Source organism: Chlorocebus sabaeus, chromosome 12 (assembly GCF_047675955.1).
Source record: "Chlorocebus sabaeus isolate Y175 chromosome 12, mChlSab1.0.hap1, whole genome shotgun sequence".
NCBI classification, from domain to species: domain Eukaryota; kingdom Metazoa; phylum Chordata; class Mammalia; order Primates; family Cercopithecidae; genus Chlorocebus; species Chlorocebus sabaeus.
In genome coordinates this window covers 46,644,635-46,666,155 of record NC_132915.1, presented here as the reverse complement: position 1 = coordinate 46,666,155, position 21,521 = coordinate 46,644,635, and the positions used below count along the sequence as shown (strand labels likewise).

General features: G+C 32.6%; 1 protein-coding gene across 6 annotated transcripts in view; it reads right to left on the bottom strand.

The window, feature by feature from the left end:
* CNTLN (centlein) overlaps positions 1 to 21,521 on the bottom strand; it is a 366,668-nt gene that overhangs the window by 173,214 nt on the left and 171,933 nt on the right. For 5 of the 6 annotated variants that reach the window (XM_073021629.1, XM_007969157.3, XM_073021630.1 and 2 more), the window contains exon 9: positions 1,689 to 1,865. The exons of the other annotated variant lie outside the window; for it this stretch is intronic. In XM_073021629.1, the coding sequence (XP_072877730.1) occupies positions 1,689 to 1,865 (177 nt within the window). The remainder of the gene's footprint in view (positions 1 to 1,688; positions 1,866 to 21,521) is intronic. 6 annotated transcript variants of the gene reach the window in all.

Below are 21,521 nucleotides of genomic sequence, written 5' to 3'. Positions count from 1 at the left end.
GAATACCAGAGAAATAACAAGCAGAATTACCACAGTGCTACCACTAAAGGTTTCTCTGTGACTCGTTAATGAGAATATTCATTTACATTTACATTGTTTCTTTCAGAATAATGATGTCCCATTAGGGAAGACTAAAGGGTTATAGACTCAGAAATGCAAGAAACCTCATTACAAAGGAGGGGATAGAGGCTGGTCTAATTGCTCTATAAGGGTCCAAGGTTACACTTGATAGGACAACCAGAAACAAGAGGGAAAGGATTTTTTTCCCTTTGAAATAGTTTAACACACTGTGAAGTTGAAGGAACAATATGCTTGAGGAATATAAATACAACAGACAGTAGATCTTATACCATAATGACCATATGGTCATTAACTATAATGTGGCTAACTAGAGACAAGAATATGTTTATATTATGTACAGCTTCATATACCAATCTGGAGAAAGAATATGTGAAAGCAACTATTAAGCTGGGCAACACAGTGTTCATCCTTGCTGCATGGCCTTACAAAAAGAAAGAAAATTTTGGTCAAAATACCCCTCTCTTTTTCTTGACTTTTATTAAAAGCAGACAAAAGTCAAAGTAGTACATTTTTAAATTTCAGCAGTCGAACAACCAACCAAATTAGGCCTGGTAATGCTGTATTTCAATGTTATGAATGTTTTCTTTCATTTAAATAAAGCTCAGTGCTTGTGAAACTACTTCAAAATGACAAGAAATGTATAATGTAGTTGTTTTAATAAATCTCATTTTCTGAAAATTACTAATAATTTTAGAGAGCATGAATAACAGTACCACAGAAACATGGTTCAAATTTTAAATACTTCCTTTATTAAGATAGTTTGTCCCACTCATAAGAAAAAATGGAAAGAAACAAAAACAATAATATCTTAACAACATGGTTTCCTATCATAAAAAATATTATTCCTCTATTGCTGAAGTAACAAGTGTGTGAAAAATATGCTAAAACTCTTACTTTGAGGAAAATGTTATTTCAATTTATCTAGAAATAACATATATACTACATGATATTTTAGAATTTTTATATTAGTCAACATTCTGTAGAATCTTTTACAGCATAACACAAATATGTAATAAATACTAAAAAAATTGAGACATTAATAAATGAGAAACATGCTATGTAAAATTTGCTATTTTTCTCTTACTGCTATCCCTTTAAATCTATAAAAATATATAACAAGTGCAGAAGTTAGTGTTAAAATTCATTTACTATTTTATTTTCCACAGAGACAGTATTTTAAACATCAAATCCGATTGAAAGACATATTAGATATATTTTTATTTTAATTCAAATTAGAAAAGTGAGTAAATACCATTTAAAAATAAATTTTTAATCAGATAGATTAATAGAGAGATGACGAATACTTACCATAGAGAGACGAGGAATACTTACCAAAGTTTTAATATAAGAATGTTAATTTACTGACAAAATTGATATAGTACTATTAGTATGTTTAATTAACTAATTTGGGAATATAATTCAGTCTTTAAAAAGGGAAAACTCCTTATTCCTAAAAGTTATTTTATCAATAGTTTGGTACATGATACTTTTTAAAAGCTTCCTGAAATATAAGCAGAGAACTAAATGCTGCCATTTGTTTTTTAACTTCATCTCCTGCCTTTCCAGCCTCATCCTGGCAAGTTCACAAAATGACAAAACGTCCCTACCTTATGTTTTCCTTCAGCACTTGTCATGATGCTCTTTTCTGAGAAAACCTTGCTGGGAGATATGTTTTCTGACAGTTTTTCATTTGCTATCTTTAGTTTCTCCTGTAAATACTCAATTTCAGACTTCTGTGAAACCATTAATGTTTCTAAGCTTGATAAGGATGGGCGATAAGGTACCTATTTTAAAAAGTATACTTGTAAATATATATGTATGTTTGTATCTTACATTATTTATAAATATAGCAAATAGTTATATGTAACACTATATTATAGAAATTATAAATACTCAGAGAAGGAAATTTCATTTTAATAATAAACTAGCATGAGTTGAACTTTTTCATTCTGTAGAATAGAATTTTTCAGTAAAATAACCAAGAGTCTATATACAAGTATTTTCATAAATAATGCTGTCATATAGATTTCAAGAGAAAAAATTTAAAACATGGCTGCATGACACACACCACTCATCTATAAATGAGTCATTTCAAATTTCTGATTATACACATATGTATTCCCTCACAAAATATTCAATCCACCATCAGGTCATCAAGAATCATACAATACCACAGAATATAAACCTGGGAAAAGGAAACCAACAGCATTATAAGTACAATTAGCTTTTACTGTCTCCTAATTTAATAACAGCTCCTCAAAAAACCCTGACAGTTTTAAGTCAACATAGTTTACATCATTCTCCTTTGAAATTTATTCATGTTTCAGATAAACTGCTAATGGTAAGCTCCACATTTTAACAACAGACATCACAGGAAAACTAATCTTGTAGGAAACCTGTTCATAAAAACCAGAATTCTGCAAAATTTGACTACCATCTCCACTGAATGTATTTGAGGCCATTAAAATCCATGCAAATACGCTATTTCAAATTAACGAGTACATTTACAAAAACAGAAACACAGAATCACATGAAAACAGTTTTTGTTGACTTACAGGCAAAACAAATGTCAAATCTTATGATTCTAACATTAGTAATAAGGATCTAGTAACCCTGAAAATATTAGAACTTGAACTGATGAAGGGCCCCATCCTTCCTAAATGATATTCCTAAGTACTATGAGAAAAATATATACGGTTAACTGTTTTGAACCAACAATGGAAAACATCATCCTTTTCCAACTGTGCCTGCCTTTTTCTTTTTTGAGAGGATAGGCAAAATTTTCCTAATTCTAACCTGCAATTTTTATGACAGGGGCCACATTTGATTTATACTATTACACTTTTCTCATATTTAAATCACCTCATTTGTTTCCAACCTTTATTCTACCATATGACTCTCTTCCTCAAAGTATTATTTACATTGTACTGTTACCATACTTACAATATATTACTTACTTCGTTATCTTGCTTTGAACATCACATTAAACTATTTTAAGCATTTCTCTTCCAGTAAGTCTAAATGATTTTGCCCTATTCTTTTATCCCCATTTTAATCAATGTACAACTTTTTTTATTTTTTCTCCTGTTTTATAATCAAACTTCTGATGTTTAGAAATATTTTCTTTGATTGGGCTGCCAACCTAAACACGTTCAAAGACTACCTGCTCTTGTCTAGGTTTCCTTTAATAAAATTATAAATGATATATTAACACCCTAACACAAAATAAATTTTAATAATTTGTTTAAGGTCAAACAAAAACTTAGAATAAAACAAGAAAAACATAATTTTAGTTTATTGGTATATCCAATAAACAAACCTGTGTTCTTCAATAAATGAACTTCCTAAGTCATCAGTGGATTATAATGCTATAGCTAGGAATATTAAAATGTTAATATTCAGTCAAGAAGCTACGATGAATAACTCAAATATTCAAGAAGACATTAACAATGTTCCAACAGTGGATACTGTCACTATAATAATAATGGATTCATTTCTAATAATATTTCTACTGATATTATAGTAATGATATTAATATTTTTGATAACAATAAAGGATATTTAGGCAGCATTCCTTCAAAATTCCTCAATAAACAATCAGAGAACTTCAAAATTAAAATACTATTAAAGTAGTGAATAGAAACCAGGAAGATAATGCAGATAAATAAATATGTGTCTGGTGTGTTTTAAAATAAAAGCTTTAACATTTATGCAACAGAGGCATTTTGCATACATATTAACCACGTAAATATGTCTTTTCCCTCCACAAAGTAACTTATTCATGTTCCCGTTTTCTTTAAGTGTGGTTTTCTCTCTTGCCTTTTATCACTTTTGCTAGAGACATGTTTACAAGGTTTTACATTTCTCCTAATAAAACAATTTTTTTTAAGTATTAAATATGAGCAAAATGAAGTGTCAACACTCAGCCTCACTGCTGAGTAGTAAGGAGGGAATTTAGGGCAGTTGCTGCTCAACTCCAGCTAATTGTTTTCAGGGAAGAATGTGCCCCACTGTTGCTAGATATACTGATTTTTCAAGAAAAGCAAAGAATTAGGATTTCTAAGGAGATTGTACATATTTTCAAATGCTGGTTGGACCCAGTTTATGGGTTACTTTGAGAACGTGGTAGTGGAAGTATAATCTGCTGTCAATTTTCCAGAGAAATTTTGAAAGACGTATCAAAGCCCATAAAAATGTACCAAACCTTTAATTTACTTCTAATTACACTGAAAGCTAACATGAAAAGATATCTATGATAAATTGAGAAAAGTAAGGTACAAAAGGGTATATTATACTATATAGAAATAGATTTCACCAAACACGCATAAGGTGAAAAAACAACCCTGAAATGTTACAGTGTGATTTCTAAGTAGAGGGACTGTAACGTGAATTATTTTCTTTGTACTTCCCTGAATTTCCTTAAAGATTTTACAATGGACATGTAACTAAATGCTTTTTTTGTTTTGTTTTGTTTTGTTTTGAGATGGAGTTTCACTCATGTTGCCCAGGCTGGAGTGCAATGGTGCAATCTTGGCTCACTGCAACCTCTGCCTCCTGAATTCAAGCAATTCTCCTGCCTCAGCTTCCTGAGTAGCTGGGATTACAGGCATCTGCCACCATGCAGAGAAGGGGTTTCACCATGTAGAGAAGGGGTTTCACCATGTTGGTCAGGCTGGTCTCGAACTCCTGACCTCAGGTGATCCGCCCGCCTTGGCCTCCCAAAGTGCTGGGATTACAGGCATGAGCCACTGCACCCGGCCTAAATGCTTTTCAAAATAGAAATATTTATTTTTTTGCAAATAAAATGACTGAAAGTTCAATGCAAAAATTTCAGTATAGGTAGGGGAAATATAAATAAAAGTCTCTTCACAATCTCATCCCTCAAAGTTCCTACTAGTAAGTTTGTAATATATCTCCCAGACTTTAAAAAAAAAAAAAAAAAAAAAGGAAACAGCTGGGCACGGTGGCTCACGCCTGTAATCCCAACACTCTGGGAGGCTGAGATGAGCGGATCACGAGGTCAGGAGATCGAGACCATCCTGGCTAACACGGTGAAAACCCGTCTCACTGTGGTGGGTGCCTGTAGTTCCAGTTACTAGGGAGGCTGAGGCAGGAGAATGGTGTGAACTCGGGAGGTGGAGCTTGCAGTGAGCCGAGATCGCGCCACTGCACTCCAGCCTGGGTAACAGAGTGAGACTCCATCTCAAAAAAAAAAAAAAAAAAAGGTAACTACTATATTTTTGTCATTTAACATACTTTTTAAAAATTAATAGACTTTATTTTTTACAACAGTTTTTTTATGTACAGAAAAACTGAGCAGATATTTTGCAGAGTTCTCCCTGACCTCCTACCCCCACCCACACAGTTTCCCTATTATTAACATATTAAATTAGTATGGTATATTTGTTACAATTACTGAACAAATATTCATACATTATTAGTAACTGAAGGACATAGTCTGTTCACATTTCCTTGGTTTTTTCCTAATGTCCTTTTTCTGTTTCACGATCCCATCTAGGACACATTACATTTAGTTGCTATATCTCCTAGAGCTCCTTTTGGCTGCTTTCTCAGACTTTTCTTGTCTTTCATGACCTTGACAGTTTTCTGTAGGATGCCCCTCCTTTGGGATTTGTCTGATGTTTTTCTCATGATTAGACTGGGGTTATGAGTTTTGAGAAGGAAGATCATAGAGGTAAAGTGCCATTTTCATCACATCATATCAAGGGTATATGCTATCAACATGATTTATGACTGTTGATATTCAGTTTGATCACCTGGCTGAAGTAGAGTTTTGTCAGATTACTCCACTTGTAAAGCTACCCTTTTGTCCCTAGCCATACTGTACTTTTTAACTTGCGTTTTAAAAACTTAATAATCTCAAACATATACATATATAACTATTATATGTATTATAATAAAATATATGAGTATACACGTATATCCTCACAGATCTCCATATATCCTTACATATCTTTAACCTTTTTAAGAGCTGCTTTACATGCATAGCAAAATCAAGTTACTCAATCCCCTCTCTGTGGAAGTTCATTCTACTACCCTTAAAATCCCAGAATCTTTGAAAAGTTAACTTTCCTTCCTAACAATTATTCACATTTTATAAATAAATTTTTTCTCTAATATTGAAAATATTTTGCTCCCTTTTAGTTTACAGTCTTGGAATACAATGGTGTGGTGCTATACCATGATTAATCTGCTGAAAAATGATTAGTGGACTGACTACATGGCTAAAGGCTCCCAGGTGGAAATAATCTTTTTAAATTGCCATTGTTAATACATAACTTTATTTTTCACAACGATTCACAGAGCTAATTTTAATTGAAAAGTTCTGTAGAAGATATATATTAAATAGAAGAGAAGGCATGGGGGAAGGGCCTTTAGGTGTTATACAAATTACTATTTTTATAATTATACAACTTAAATATATAGTCATGTTGCATTCAATCCAAGAAATATTGTAAGGCATTATTATTACAATGCGGGTTGACTGAATATTGGCTAATACATAGAAAATTGTTTCACAGCTATAATAATTAGAAAAATTGTAAGTTAAATTTTTTTGGCAAATTATAATTAAATATATTTTTTCCTACTATACTGCAATGGTGATAATAACTAGCATTTAGCAAAAAAGTATTTAGTTCCTACCTCTGGCTAAGAATTTTACATACATCATCTCGCTTGTTTTAAAAAATTTATGAATTCTAAACCTGTCAACACGTAACAAAGCCTATAGCAAAACAAAAACATTTTAAAAAGCATATGATATCTCAGCAAAAGAAATACTTTTTCTTAAAACAATATCTCACTGAAAATCAAGTGTAGGTCAAGTGTGTGTGTGTCTGTAATAAAATCTCTTACGTGTGTATATAAAATATCTAACATGTACGTATATATCAGAAAAACTGACTACTTGAATGACTGTTCTCTGAAAACTAATTCAAATCCTCCTGGAATACAACAGAGTATATAAGTGTCTGTGTATACATACACACACGCACACACACACACATACATATGCACACACACTTTTCTTCTCATGAAATGCCTGAATCTCTGTATTCAGAGATTAACTTTATTTTTAAAATTGATTTCAGAAATGCAGAAATGTCTGCATTTCTATTAATTTATTACCAATTAATAAAGTAAACATTGTTAGCTGAATCATCTATATCCTGAAAATAAATGACTTTAATAATAGTCATATTTTCTTGTAAAAAAAGAAAAAGAATATCAATTTAGCATAATTGTAAATCAAAATAGTATTGTAATAAAAATTCACAAATAAAACTAAGTGTACTAGTTTAAACTTACACTTCATTTTTAGAAAGACCACTATATTGAGTAATAAAATGTCTAATATCAACAAATTCATCTAGCACTCTTTTTAAAAATATAAATATTTGCATTTCTTCCATCTACTCACTTTTAACCCAAGTATCTTCAGATAGCATTTGTAATTCACAAAATAAAATAAAATTATTGACTACATTTGAGTAAAAAATAAACTGTCACCATCTCCGCTTATAACACTATCACATTATAGCAAAATTCAGTAATAAACAATAGTCAGTCAAATTTAGCTTTCTTTTAGTATCTAAATACTTACATGATACAGTCAAACTGTATCATATAAGTTTATTTGTTGAACAGCAAAATTAAATGGAAAAAAATTAATTCCAAAACTTTAACTTCTTCCACATACTACATAAAACCTAACACTGAGTGGGTTACAAATCAATTATACTTATATCCAGTAGATGACAATTATTGGTTTATACATACATCCAGTAAATGACAGTAGCATCTTTGGTACAAAATTGAGCAACCACAAGCTAAGTATGCATTCTATGACATGTAAATATCATTGTACTGACAAAAATTAGTAATATTTACATGTCACAGAAGAATGTTTAGAATGTTAACTCCACAATATACAAATTACCTATAGATTTCAATCCTAAGAGTAAACTAATCCTGGCTATACCTAAAAGCTAGAATGAAAAGACTGATTTTCCTATAGATTTCTTTTAATCTTAAATAGCAAAATAAAACACATTTAGATTTTTCCAAAATATTTTATAAGCCTCACATTCTGCCAGAATTTGCAAATCTGGATATTTAAAATGTTTCTGTTAGTGGTATCCTAAAATGAATTTCTAAAATTCATGGAATTAAATTTTTTTATGGTGTATCTCTAAATATGTGACTTTGGGGTATAATCCATTACTTATTATAATACATACTGTAAGTTTTATAAACACTTAACACTTATGTCACCAGTAAAACAACCAAAATTTGTGCATTAATGGTATAAGCAAGGGACTATGCTTGTTATACATTATCATCTCTATACATTAAAACCTCAATCATACTCAAACAAATTCACTAAAGTGTGGTTTTCAATCTGCTAACTATGCATTCCATAATAGCCTGTAATTATTAAAAACTGACAAGAAAGCTACGCCACCTGTGTTTATGTGAAGCCAGGTAATGAAAAAAACAACAACGCTGTCATCACCTCTCAATTCCTGATTGCATTATCAAAACTGTAGCCGAGTTTGGCATCTGGGTGTGACCTTGTTAACTGCTAGGGTAATTAAATTTATTCTACTGGGAAAAAGGATGATAAATTATTAGCAAGAAGATTTTGTTCACATTTTATTAAATTGGCCTGTCAAAGGGTTGGCCAAATTATCAAGGGCCTCATTTATTGGAGGCCAGCCATATTGCCACATCTGTTACAATTATTTATAATTTCAGCAGTTGAAAACCAACTGAGTTAGGCATCCGCCATGTAAAGTAATTTACAAATTATCTGATGAGGGAGTGTTTTAGCTTCTCCCTCATTTCTAGCCAGCAGAAAGCCGCGCTGTAATTACAGAACACGATTAGGTTCTTTAGGGAACTTATCTTGCACTCATAGCCATAGTAAGATGCAGCAAGAACATATGGAGGAGCTTGTGCTTCTACTCCCTGAAGCTCGTGACCCGCCTGCCGCTGAGCCCTTGAGTTGAATTTGAATGAGAGTGCCATGGCTAATGTTCTACACATGCACCATTTATGCCACAAAACAAATCGGATCACTGTTAATTATGAAGCAGCTATAATCAGGCCTTCACATCTGTGTAATGTGAAGCGCAGTAGGCTGTATTCCAATAATGTATGACTACCTTTGGGTTGCAAATTGCGAGCCATATTGCCTCAGTAGTAGTTACTGAATTCAAAGTAACTCCTTTGACAAAAGCCCATCACATGGATATTTTTATCCAGCTTTATATGAAAAAAAAAAGCAAATCCACAAGCCTTTCTTTATCAGCTATTGACCAGAACAGTTAAAGCATATGGCACAAGTTCATTAATGAACAACACAGAGCACTCTAATTTAATGAAACCACTTGAGCCATAAAAATCAGATTTAGTTAATTCCCTCTTACCCATTTTTTCATATTTAGCCTAAACCTAGGATTCTATTTAATATTACAAGTTATCAAGACATAAAATATATTTTTTTACAAATTCATAAAGAATATAAAAAAGCTTGTGTAGTATTATTTTAAAAGGCAATCATAGGTTTTATATTTTACAAATTAATTTTCATCACAAATCTCATGTATGAAAGCATAAACTATTTGTTTTTTTAGAAAGTAAAGCCTAGCAGCTGTATTCTAACAAAAAATACTCTTTACTCCATGAGAAATTTTTCTGTGGAAAGGCAGCTAAACAAGCTGCACCCAGATGGCAAACCAGCTACAGTTTAATTAATCCACTAAAAGCCATTCAGATTTCAGTAAGGGTAATGTAATTTTGAATAATAGTACGAAAAAAAATCACTAAACATTCTTAAGTTTTATTATAGCGGCAAGAGAAGTGCCACTATAGAGTAGTTAAAGTTGAGTTGCAGTTTCCATTAGATATGCTAAATTTCTAGATTTTAATATCTTGGGCTGTTTCATTCTGCTTGGAACTTAAAGTAAGCTTGAAATATCAGAATATCTATTGGCAGCCTTTTTTCATAGCAGAAATGGTTTATTTTTCATGCAGGATAGTAGAGTTGAATGATAAGTTCAAATTTTGTGAATATAATACACAAAGGCCTTTAGAAAAAAAGTTTATAGTTAAGACTTACAAAAGATAAAGACTTCAAATTTTTCTTTTAAATAAAAATGTCTTTCACTTATTAAGGCTAAAAATCATATCATAACATTATACTATACTGTTAAGTTGTTCTCTCCTGAAAATTGATTAAACATTAAACTATTCAAAAATCATTTCCCATATATTTGTGTGGCCATATCTACACATATAACTCAATGAAAAATATAAATTACTGAACATAATTAAATCAAGCAACAAATTACAAGTCAGTTTTCATTTAAAATAATGCTGTAGAATAAATCAAGTCAACTTTTCAAATTAAGTTTACACATATAAACTCGAAACTAGTTAAATATGAAAATAAGATGATAAGCATAATATAAAAGTACTCTCTTTGTGGCACCTTGACCTAATATATTGAAACTTATTTTGATCCTGTACAGTAAGATACCTAGAGAAAGTATAAGATTGATATTCTTCCATGCTGAAAATGAGAAAAAAAGTAATAGAAACAATAATAAAGTAAAAATCATAAAAACCAAACAAAAGCAAACCAATTATTAACTCTGGCATATTTTCCAACTAAAGTATGGCAAAGGTGAACAGCATTCTGAGCCCAAGTAAAGGTACTACAATCTGATCTTCTCCCAACCACCTGAAAAACCAAAATACTATACTTTAGTTAGTGCCAAATAGTCACTATCAATATCAAATGCTCTGGCAAGAAAACAAAGCTAACTACTACTGACATTTTTTCTCCACATCACAATTAGATATCCCCTTCCAAATGTTAATTCTTTACTGTTCTTACTTCCTACTTCCTACAATTGTTATATCAAAGAATTTTCACGTGTTCATTCAAAAAGCATTTATTGAACTTAAGACTGTCAATCACAGGAGAAGGCAGTGGGGAGAAAAGGGTAACACATCAACTCTCCTTGCCCTCAAGGAGCTCAGAGTCCAGAGATGGAGATACACAATGAAAACAATTAAGTTTAATATCTGCTAATGCAGAAAGAAGTACATGGAGCTCAAACTTAAGAAAAAGTCTTCAAAAACAGTCTCAATTATTTTGGAACTGAATCTATAATGTTTAGAAAGTATTAACAAGGTGAGCAAATAATACACTCTGATGAACATTATATAGCGCTCATTCCCTAACATATATTTAAAGGGTCACGTGTATCTGTAAGCAAACAAGATAAAAAGACAAGCTGACAGAACATTTACAAAAGAAAACTGCATGAAAAGTGAAAGTGAAAAACCTCACTAGTTTCCAAAGAGATAAGAAATAAAGGAATATATTTGCTTTGAAAACCAAAAGGCTGTTTTTAAATTATAATAAATACTTGCAAGAATATAAAATGTGGGCAATCTCATACACTGTGAGAAGATAACTTGGTATAATCTTGCTGGAATGCAGTTTGGCAGGGAATATATATTCAAAAGTCTTAGGTTCATAATCTTTGACTAAGTAATTCTACTTTTAATAATTCATCCTGAGGAAACCATCAGGGATGAGAATAAATATATATAAATGAGGCCAGGTGCAGTGGCTTGCACCTGTAATCCCAGCACTTTGGGAGGCTGAGGCGGGTGGATCACCTGAGATTAGGAGTTTGAGACCAGCCTGGCCAACGTGGTGAAACCCCGTGTCTACTAAAAGTACAAAAACTAGCCAGCCATGGAGGCACGTGCCTGTAATCCCAGCTACTTGGGAGGCTGAGGCAAGAGAACTGCTTGAACACAGGAGGCAGAGGTTGCAATGCATCAAGATCACGTCATTGCACTGCAGCCTGGGCTACAGGAGTGAAACTCCATCTCAAAAAAACAAACAAAAAGAGGCATTGGAATAAAATAAATAGGAAAAAAATTGAAATATGTAAAATGTCTGAGAGTAGGGAAATGTTTAGGTAAAAAAATGGTACATTCCTATGTTAGAATATGAGGCAGTCAAAAAAATGTTTCAAATGTTAACTTATATTGCAATGAAATGGTAATTGCACAAGCAGGATACAAATTTATAAACCATATGATTCCAATTATATAGAATTTATATTCTCCATTTACTTCGTATACCCTTTTCACACACACACAAAGCCACATGCAGGGTTTAAGAGTGAAAGCACACTCTGGGTCTAAGATGTTGCCTCTCCTTAGATTACCCTGCATCATATGGGGCTGAAGGAGAGGCACTGAGGCTAAGACCTACTTTCCCTAGATGTCTTCACCTCAATCTAGAGACATCAAGAAGTAACCCTATGTATAGCACTCTTTATTTCCAAATACCCTGGCATGACTATCTGCCTTGAATTCACTAGAACTAGGCCCATTTTGTCTTTTCTCCCTATTTATGTGAGATACCAAAAGATTCCTGATTTCCAGGTTAATTCTTATAAAATTATCATACTCTCATGCTAGTTATGAGTGATATTAAAAAAGAAAAGAAAGTCAAGAAATAAACAAGAAGCTTGTAGACTTAAAGTCAAACTGAACATAGATTTGGAAAAAAATATATATATATACAGTACAATGTCTACTGCCACTCCTCTATTCTCTATTTTACCTTTTACAATTAGATATGGTTTGAACTTTTCATTCTCTCCTCCATGGCTACTTACTTCTTTCATAGTTTCCATCATGCTGTGTCTCTGCACTACATTCTAAGGAATGTTATCAGCTTTATAGTCCAATTTTCTAATTTTTTCTTTGGCTCAGTAACTCATTGTGTAAGGCTATTTTTATTACCAAAACTAGATAAAGACAGTACAAGAAAGCCAAACAAAAGACCAATCTTATTGCTTAATGGAGACAGAGATTAAAAACAAGCAAACAAAATAACAGTGAAATGAATTAAATGGAATTGTAAAAGGATGGAAAAGACCAGGTATGAAAAGATAAAACATTTTTTAAAATGTATGACCCATTCATGATATTAGTCTATTGAGCTCATTAACGTGATAAAAAGGTATCTATGAGAAACTATGGTTACCTTAATTCCCAATGATGAAATATTAGAATTCTCTTTAAAATTAGGAACAAGACAAGGACACTCACTCTAACCACTTCTCCTTAACTTTCATCTGGTAAAATGTAAAATGCTTGGTAGAATATACTAGAATTTTTAAGGAAGAAACAAAACTGCCAATGTTTATAGATGATATGACTGTCTACCCAAAAACACCCAGATGAATCCAAAAATACGGAATTAATAGAAGATTAACAGGGTGGCTAGATATAAGATAAATATTTAAAAATCAATTGCATTTCCACACATAAAAAACAGAAAATGTAAAAAATGCAGATAACTAAAATACCAACAAAACACAAATTGCTCAGAAATAAATCTAATTAAAAATATGGAAGACCCTATGGATAAAACTGCAAAGGTTTGTTTAAATACATTAAAGAAGACATAAATTAATGGAGACAGATTATTTTCACCTATAGAAACATTTAAAATGGTAATGATGTCAGTTCTGTTTAAATTAATCCCCAAAGGGTTTTTGAAGAAAGTTGATATCTGGTTACAACATTATATTGAAATAATCAACAATGTCCAAAATATTGGAAAAAGAATAAGGTGATAAGATTTATCCTATCAGTTATCAGGACTCATTATGAAGCTATAATAATAAACACAGTGTTTCTGTTTCAAAGATTTAAAAACTACCCAGTGCAAATAAACAGTAAGCCCAGAAATTAACCCATGTAAATATGGACCCATATATACATACCATAATAAATTTCACAGGTGGCACTGTACATCAGTGAAAAAAGTGATTATTAACACAACAGATACGCTGAGAAAAACAGATATCCAGATTTTTAAAAAATTAAATTGATTCCCTTCTTTATAGCAAACACATAAATAAATCCCACATAGATTAAGGACTTACATGTGGAAGTCAAAACTATAACACTTTGGATGAAAATACAGAAAAATATCTTTATGATGTTAGAATGAGGTGGGACTTCTTAAATAAGATACAATACACACCAACTGTAAGACAGAATATTGAAATTTTTAATTATATTAAAATTAATAACTTCATTTTTCAAGATACCATAGAACAAGTGAAAAGGAAAAGCCACAAATAAGAAGATATTTGTGACGCTTTTAACTAACTGACAGTTGAGACTGTTGGCTAATGTCTAAACTCGTTTCCTCTTTTGGGAAATGAGTACATATTTCCCCATCTTCTTTGCAATTACATAACAAGTGGACAGAGAATTGAGTTCCGATCAATGATATGCTGGCAAAAGTGATATGTACCATTTCTAAGCCAGATTCATAAAACTTCCTAAATGTGATTTTGTATGCTCTTTCTCTCTTCTGGCTGGCTGGAGTAGAGATGACCCATAACTTTGGGAGCCATGTTTAAAGACAGTAGATCCAACAGATAAAAGGAGCATGGGTCTGTAAATCACTGCTTGGAGCTGGGAGCCCAAGTAATACCCATACTGGACTGCCATCTAAATAAAAAAAAAAATCGTTTTAAGCCAGAGATATGAGGTCAATGTTTTCCAGAACGTGACATTATGTTAAATAACATAATCAACCAAAGATTAGTATCCAAAATAAACACCTTCCACAAAAAGAAAAACATCCCAACAGAAAAACGGACATGAGACATAAATATTTCACATATAAACATAAGAAACCCAAACTCATTAGAAATCAAACAAATACAAAATGAAACTAGAATGAGATATTTTATCTCTTTAAAAATAAAGCTAAGAAGTCTATAATTTGGCAAATGATTTGGCATTTTCTTATAAACCTGAACATTTGCATATCTGTCAGACAATTTTCATCCTTAGCAGTAAGTCCTAGAGAAAGTCTTGCACAAGTGTGTCAGAAGACATGTACTACAAAGAACACAGCAGCAGTATGTAAAAATTCTTACAGCTGAAAAAACAAAAAACACAAAAAAGTTCACTGACAAAGAGTAGATTAATTGTTTAGTCTATTTGGGCTCCTATAACAAAAGACCATAAACTGGGTATCTTTTAAACAACAGAAATGTATTCCTCACAGTTCCAGAGACTAGGAAGTCCAAGACCAAAGCACTGGTAGACCTGGGGTCCAGGGAGGGCTACCTTTTGGTTCACAGACAGAATTGGCTTGCCATATCCTCACATGGTGTAAGGGGTGAAGGGTCTCTCTCAGGCCTCTTATTTTATAAAGGTGCTAATCCCATTCATGAGAGCAGAGCCTCCCAATATCCCACTTCCAAAAACCTTCACATTACAGATTAGACTTCAGGTATGAGTTGATGTGGGAACACACCAGGCTAGTCCATAAATAAACTGTAGTTTATTCACACAATAGACTACTGCAGAAGGGGGAAAGAATTACAGGAACACTCAACAATAATGAATTCCCCTACAAAATTCCCCTACCCATATATGCATGCAATAATAAATGTCAGAGGTGGCACTGTACATCACTGAAAAAAAGTCACTATTAACACAACAGATATGCTGAGAAAAACAGATATCCAGATTTTTAAAAATTTAAATTGAATTCCCTTCTTTGTAACAAACACATAAATAAATCCCACATAGATTAAGGACTTATAGGTGGAAGTCAAAACTTGCACGTATACATATCGCAGAGTTGATATGTGTAGATGATTTTTAAGGTTTAAATAAAAGCAATACTAAACAATATATTATTTAAGAAAACAGTTTTAAGAGGCAGGAATTCATAAACAAAAAACCCAACATGGTAGTTATCTTCATGGAAAAAAAAAAGAAGGATGGGATCAGGAAAGAGTACACAGATATAATCAAGATATAGATATAATATAGTACATAGATATAATTAGTACATAGATATAATCAAGTACATAGATATAATTTGTGACAGTTGCTGGTGAGTATACAGACATTACATTTATTCTTCTACAGGTTGCAAATATTTTGTAAAAAAAAATTATAAAAAAAAGTAAGAACATAAGGGAAAACGGCTAAAGAAAATTCTCTTCAACTGAGGAAAGCAAAGAATAGAGTAACTATGAAAAGAAATAAAAATCAACAAGACTAGTTAAAATTTGCAACTCAGATCTTGTGGTCTTGCCATTAGCCACATGGCATGTATCTCATTCACAGATAAATATAGTAAATTTAATGGTTGGCTTTCTCTCTTGTCCTCTACTGCAAGATATTCCTCCAAGGCAAAAAGCATTATTTCTGCATGAAAAAGATAAACAATCGCTTTGAGATAAGAATAGGCAGTCATTCAGAATTCAGCTAGTTAAGAGCAGGGTGCTTAGAAATCAAGGGTCACAGGTTTCAATCCCCCATGAACCAATTAGCTTTGCCCTTTTCTATGGCAAAGACTGTCAGTTCACCAATAATTTGGATTACAAGTTGAGATAGGAGAAAGGAAAGATAAATCCCCACCAATATAAGAAAAAAATCTCAAATTTACTAACAAGTGTCTTCCCTGTATAATAAATTAAGAGCTAACATTTATTACTCTAAATGCCCACCATTCACTGTCATATGTAATCTTAATGAAACTCTAATGAGGTAAGTACTATTATAACACCCATTTTATAAATGTTGAAACTGAGTTGACTTAGAGAAGTAACTTGCCCAAGGTCACACAATTAAGTGATCAAGTCTATGATCCAAATCCATGCATTCAGACTCCAGAATCTATGTTCTTATCCATTACTCTGTAAATAACACCCCCAAAATCCTGCACAAAAAAGTCTCACTAGAAGTATTTAAAAATTTAGAGATAGAAAAAAATGAAATAAAACCTTCCTACCATTTCCTCTCAACTGTATATTTCACTTTCCACTTAGTCTCCTATTAATCATTAAAGTATGATCACTAGATCAGCTCCAACATCCTGACCTGGAACATGACAGAAATGCAGAATTTCAGGCCCCGGCCCAGACGTACTGAATTAGAATAGTAACTACTCCCACCCTAGGATGCTTAGATGTAGACTACAAGAAGTATTTACCCAGACTATCCTGACTCTCTAGGATACACCACCAACTTTCTCACCTCTGGGCCTATGGTAGTGCGCTTCTGACAAGAAACTAGAAAGCCCTTAACAAACTGATATACATTGTTTTCTCTGTGAAAGCTTTGGTAATCTCTTCCTCTCCGTAAACATGCTCCTTGAAAAGCTTCTCTCCACAGTTTCCTATTTGGTTCATACTTCATTACAAACACATTTTGTAACTATTTTCTACCTGCATTCCTATCCATAAGATTCATAGAAACATAAATGGTCTTGTTCAGTTTTGTATCCCATGTAAAAATACAATGGGATTTTAATAAATATTGCCTATATAACTGAAAAAATCAATGCTAGCTGGCTGGCTGGCTGGCTGGATGGATGGATGGACAGACGGAATAAAGGATGGATGAAGAGGTGAGTCTAGTTGGACTGAATCCTAAAAAGAGAGTATTGACATGATGAAGTATATGTTACTAATTGGTAGAACCATTGAGTCACACATTTCTCTTCATTACTACTTCCCTAATTCTGGGCTTCCACATTTCTCCTCTATCTAACTTCAGTGCTCTCCTACTGCTAGGAGAGCTGTGAGAATAATCTTTCTTGCCTCAAAAAATAGCAAATCTATTTGTCCAGGTGGTTAGATTTGAAAAGCATGAATTCATTTTTAGTTCCTCCTTTCTTCTCATATTTCACATGTAAGTCAATATCAAAGTTTATGCATTCTACCTTTGAATTATTTACAGGCTCTAACTACTTTTTATAACATAGTCTAAGTACCCACTGAGTTCTGCCTGGACTATTACAATTGCCTCTTAAATTTGTCTCCCTCCTCTCTTCCCTGCCTTCCTATATTCTGTTTTCAGCAATGCATCCAAAGTGATCTTTTAAAAATACTCAGTTAGGGCCCAGTGCGGTGGCTCACGCCTGTAATCCCAGCACTTTGGGAGGCCTAGGCGGGCAGATCACGAGGTCAGGAGATCGAGACCATCCTGGCTAACATGGTGAAACCCCGTCTCTACTAAAAATAAAAAAAAAATTAGCCGGGTGTTGTGGCAGGTGCCTGTAGTCCCACTACTCGGGAGGCTGAGGCAGGAGAATGGCATGAACCTGGGAGGCGGAGCTTGCAATAAGCTGAGATCATGCCACTGGACTCCAGCCTGGGGGACAGAGCAAGACTCCTTCTCAAAAAAAAAAAATTCAGTTAGAGCTCACCACTCTTCTGAATAAGATACCCCAATAGCTTCCGTGTTGCTCTTCTACAAAGAAACACACCAATGACTTTCCATTTCACTCAGAGTAAAATCTATATACTTATAGTAACTTAACAAGGCCCAAGGAGACCTGCCCCACATTTATCTCTCTGAGGTCACCTTTCACTCCTCTCCCCATAGTTCTTAATCCAGCCACACTTGCCACCTTGTTAGGCAAGCTCTTGTCTCATGAGCTTTACATTTGTTCTCTCTGCTTAGAATGCTCTTCATCAGATATCTAAATGACTCACTTCCTCTGTATTTCTTTTCAAATGTCACCTATTCAGAATGATTTCTTCTGCCACCATACACAAAAAAGCCCTATCACTCTCCATCATGCTCCATCTCATGCTATATTATTCTTCTCCATAGCACTTATTACCGTATGTCATGTGCTTATCAGATGGTGACCCTCTCACCTGAATGTATGCTCCATGAGCACAAAGGCCTTGTTTTGTTCCCTAACAGCTCTTCATCACCAAGAATAGCATCTAACACATAGTAGAATATCAATAAATATTTGTGGAATATATGTTTAGATATATTAATTAATGGAGAGTTGTAGTTAACAGTATGATTCCTGCATTTTACTATAAATTTTACAGAAAAATATACTTTCAAATTTTCTATCTATTTATCTATCTACCTATCTATATCTATCTTCCATATAACATGACAGCCATCATTTAAACAGTCCATAACATGTACTTATTTTAAGGTCACCTCATTAGCTACACAAACATTCTCATTCAGAGAAACATGTTCAACAGTATCTATCCATTATTCATTCATGTGATTTTCAAACGCCACATATGTGTGACATATACAAAGGAACAATAATAAAATTACATCAGATTTCTCACCAAAAAATTATGCAACCCCAGTGATAATGACATGATATCTTCTCAACATTAAGAAAAAACCACACTTTTTTCTTCTGTCTGGTTTAAGACAACTGCATAAAAAACATTATAAATCTGCACTGATGGGCACACAATGTATAAAGATGTAATTTTTGACAATAACAGCACAAAGGGCAGGGGGAGAAACAAACATAAATAGGAGCAATGTTATATATTGACATTAAGTTCATATGAATTTCTATGAGATTGCTGTAAATTGTTAGTTATAATTCCCCCAGGGTAACCACTAAGGAAATAACTGAAAAATACATAGTAAAAGAAAAAGGGATTAAAATATCACACTAGAAAATATTACAAAAAAGGCAATAATGGAGGGAAAGAGGAACAAAACAGACGTAACACATATAAAAAATAGCAAAATGGCAGATTTAAATCTTACCTTACCAATACAGACAGTCCTTGACTTAAAATGGTTTAACTTACGATTTTTCAACTTTACAGTGGTGTGAAAGCAATACGCATTCAGTACACTCCTTGACTTATGATATGGCTACAACCAGATAAACCCATTATAAGCTGAAAATATTATGTTAAAAATGCACTTTCTACTTGCAATATTTTTAACTTACAATAGGTTTATCAGGACACAGCCCCATCTTAAGTTAAGGAGCATACATTAAGCCCTCAAATTAAAGGTGGAGATTAGGACAGAATAAATTTTAAAATCATAATTCAACTATATGGTGTCTACAAGAGAAACGCTTTAGATTAAGAGGCACATATGTTGAATGTAAAAGCATGGAAAATGATATAACATGCAAACAGTTACCAAAAGGGAGCCATGGTGGCTATATTAATATCAGACAAGATAGACTTTAAGACAAAAATTGCCACTAAAGATAAAGGACATTTTATAATGATAAAATAATCAATTCATCAAGAAGAGATAACAATTATAAAAATACATGCACTGAACAAAAGAACCCCAAAATACATGAAGTAAAACCTGATAGAACTAAAGAGAAAAAAAGACAATTAATAATAATGGGGAAAAAATCTAGACAGAAGATCATGGAAACAGAAGACTGGAAGAACATTACAAGCCAATTAGACCTGAAAAAACAGAATAGAACAGAAAGGAGAAATAGACTAACCTACAAGTATGGTTGGAAAAATTCAACGTATCTCTTAGTAATTGATAGAACAAGTATAAAAAATCTATACAGTTAAAAACCTAAACAACGATATCAAGAAACTTGACCTAAATGAATTTACAGAATATTTTACCCACAAAAGTAGGATACATATTCTATTCAAGAACTCAATATAGATGGGTAAAACATCAGAGTAACCATAACAGAAAAGAGGATGTGTGAACTTAAGGAAACATCAAGGTTCAAGCAAAGAGAGAAAAATCTTTGAAGATACAAAAAAGAGCTCAAAATATATAGGGAATACAGTGAAAAGGTCTAATATGTGTGTAATTGGAATCTCACAACGACAAGAGAGAAAGAATGTGTAGAAGTCATATGTGAAGACATTTTTACCACAAATTTTCTAACAATGAAGAAAACCAAAACCACAGGCCAAGGCTGACAAAAGCTTTAAAAACTGAAAAATGAAGAAAAGGAGAAACACTACCACATTTACATCATATAAAAACTGCTGGAAACCAAAAATAAAGAGAAACTATAAAAAGTAAACACAAAAAGCACACACGACCCTTAAAGTTGCAACAATAAAAGACATGCCTTCTCAAAACAAAATACACAAAACAACGTATATCATTTTTAAAATAAAGAAAAGATGGCGCAAATCAACAGTTCTATCCATCTAAAAAATACTCTTCAGAAATAAAGGCAAAAGAAAGACATTATCCAAAAAACACAAAATGAGAGAATTCACTGTGAAATGAAGTCTACTAAAATAAATACTAAAAGGAGTGCTTAAGGCAAAAGGCAAAAGATCCTAGTGGGAAATACAGAATTACAGAAAAGAATAAAGGGATTAAAAAGTGTAAAAATTCTAAATGATATTGATTTTTTACAACAATAATATTTTATAGAGTAAAATATATGTATAATTAAAATGTAAGACAATAACAATAATTGGTTATAAGATAAACAAGTTACAGTGTATTAAGTTCCCTGCATTGTATAGAAAATGATTTTAAAAATCAGTTAAAATGGGCTTTAAAAAGTCAAAGATTGGGAAGTTCCAT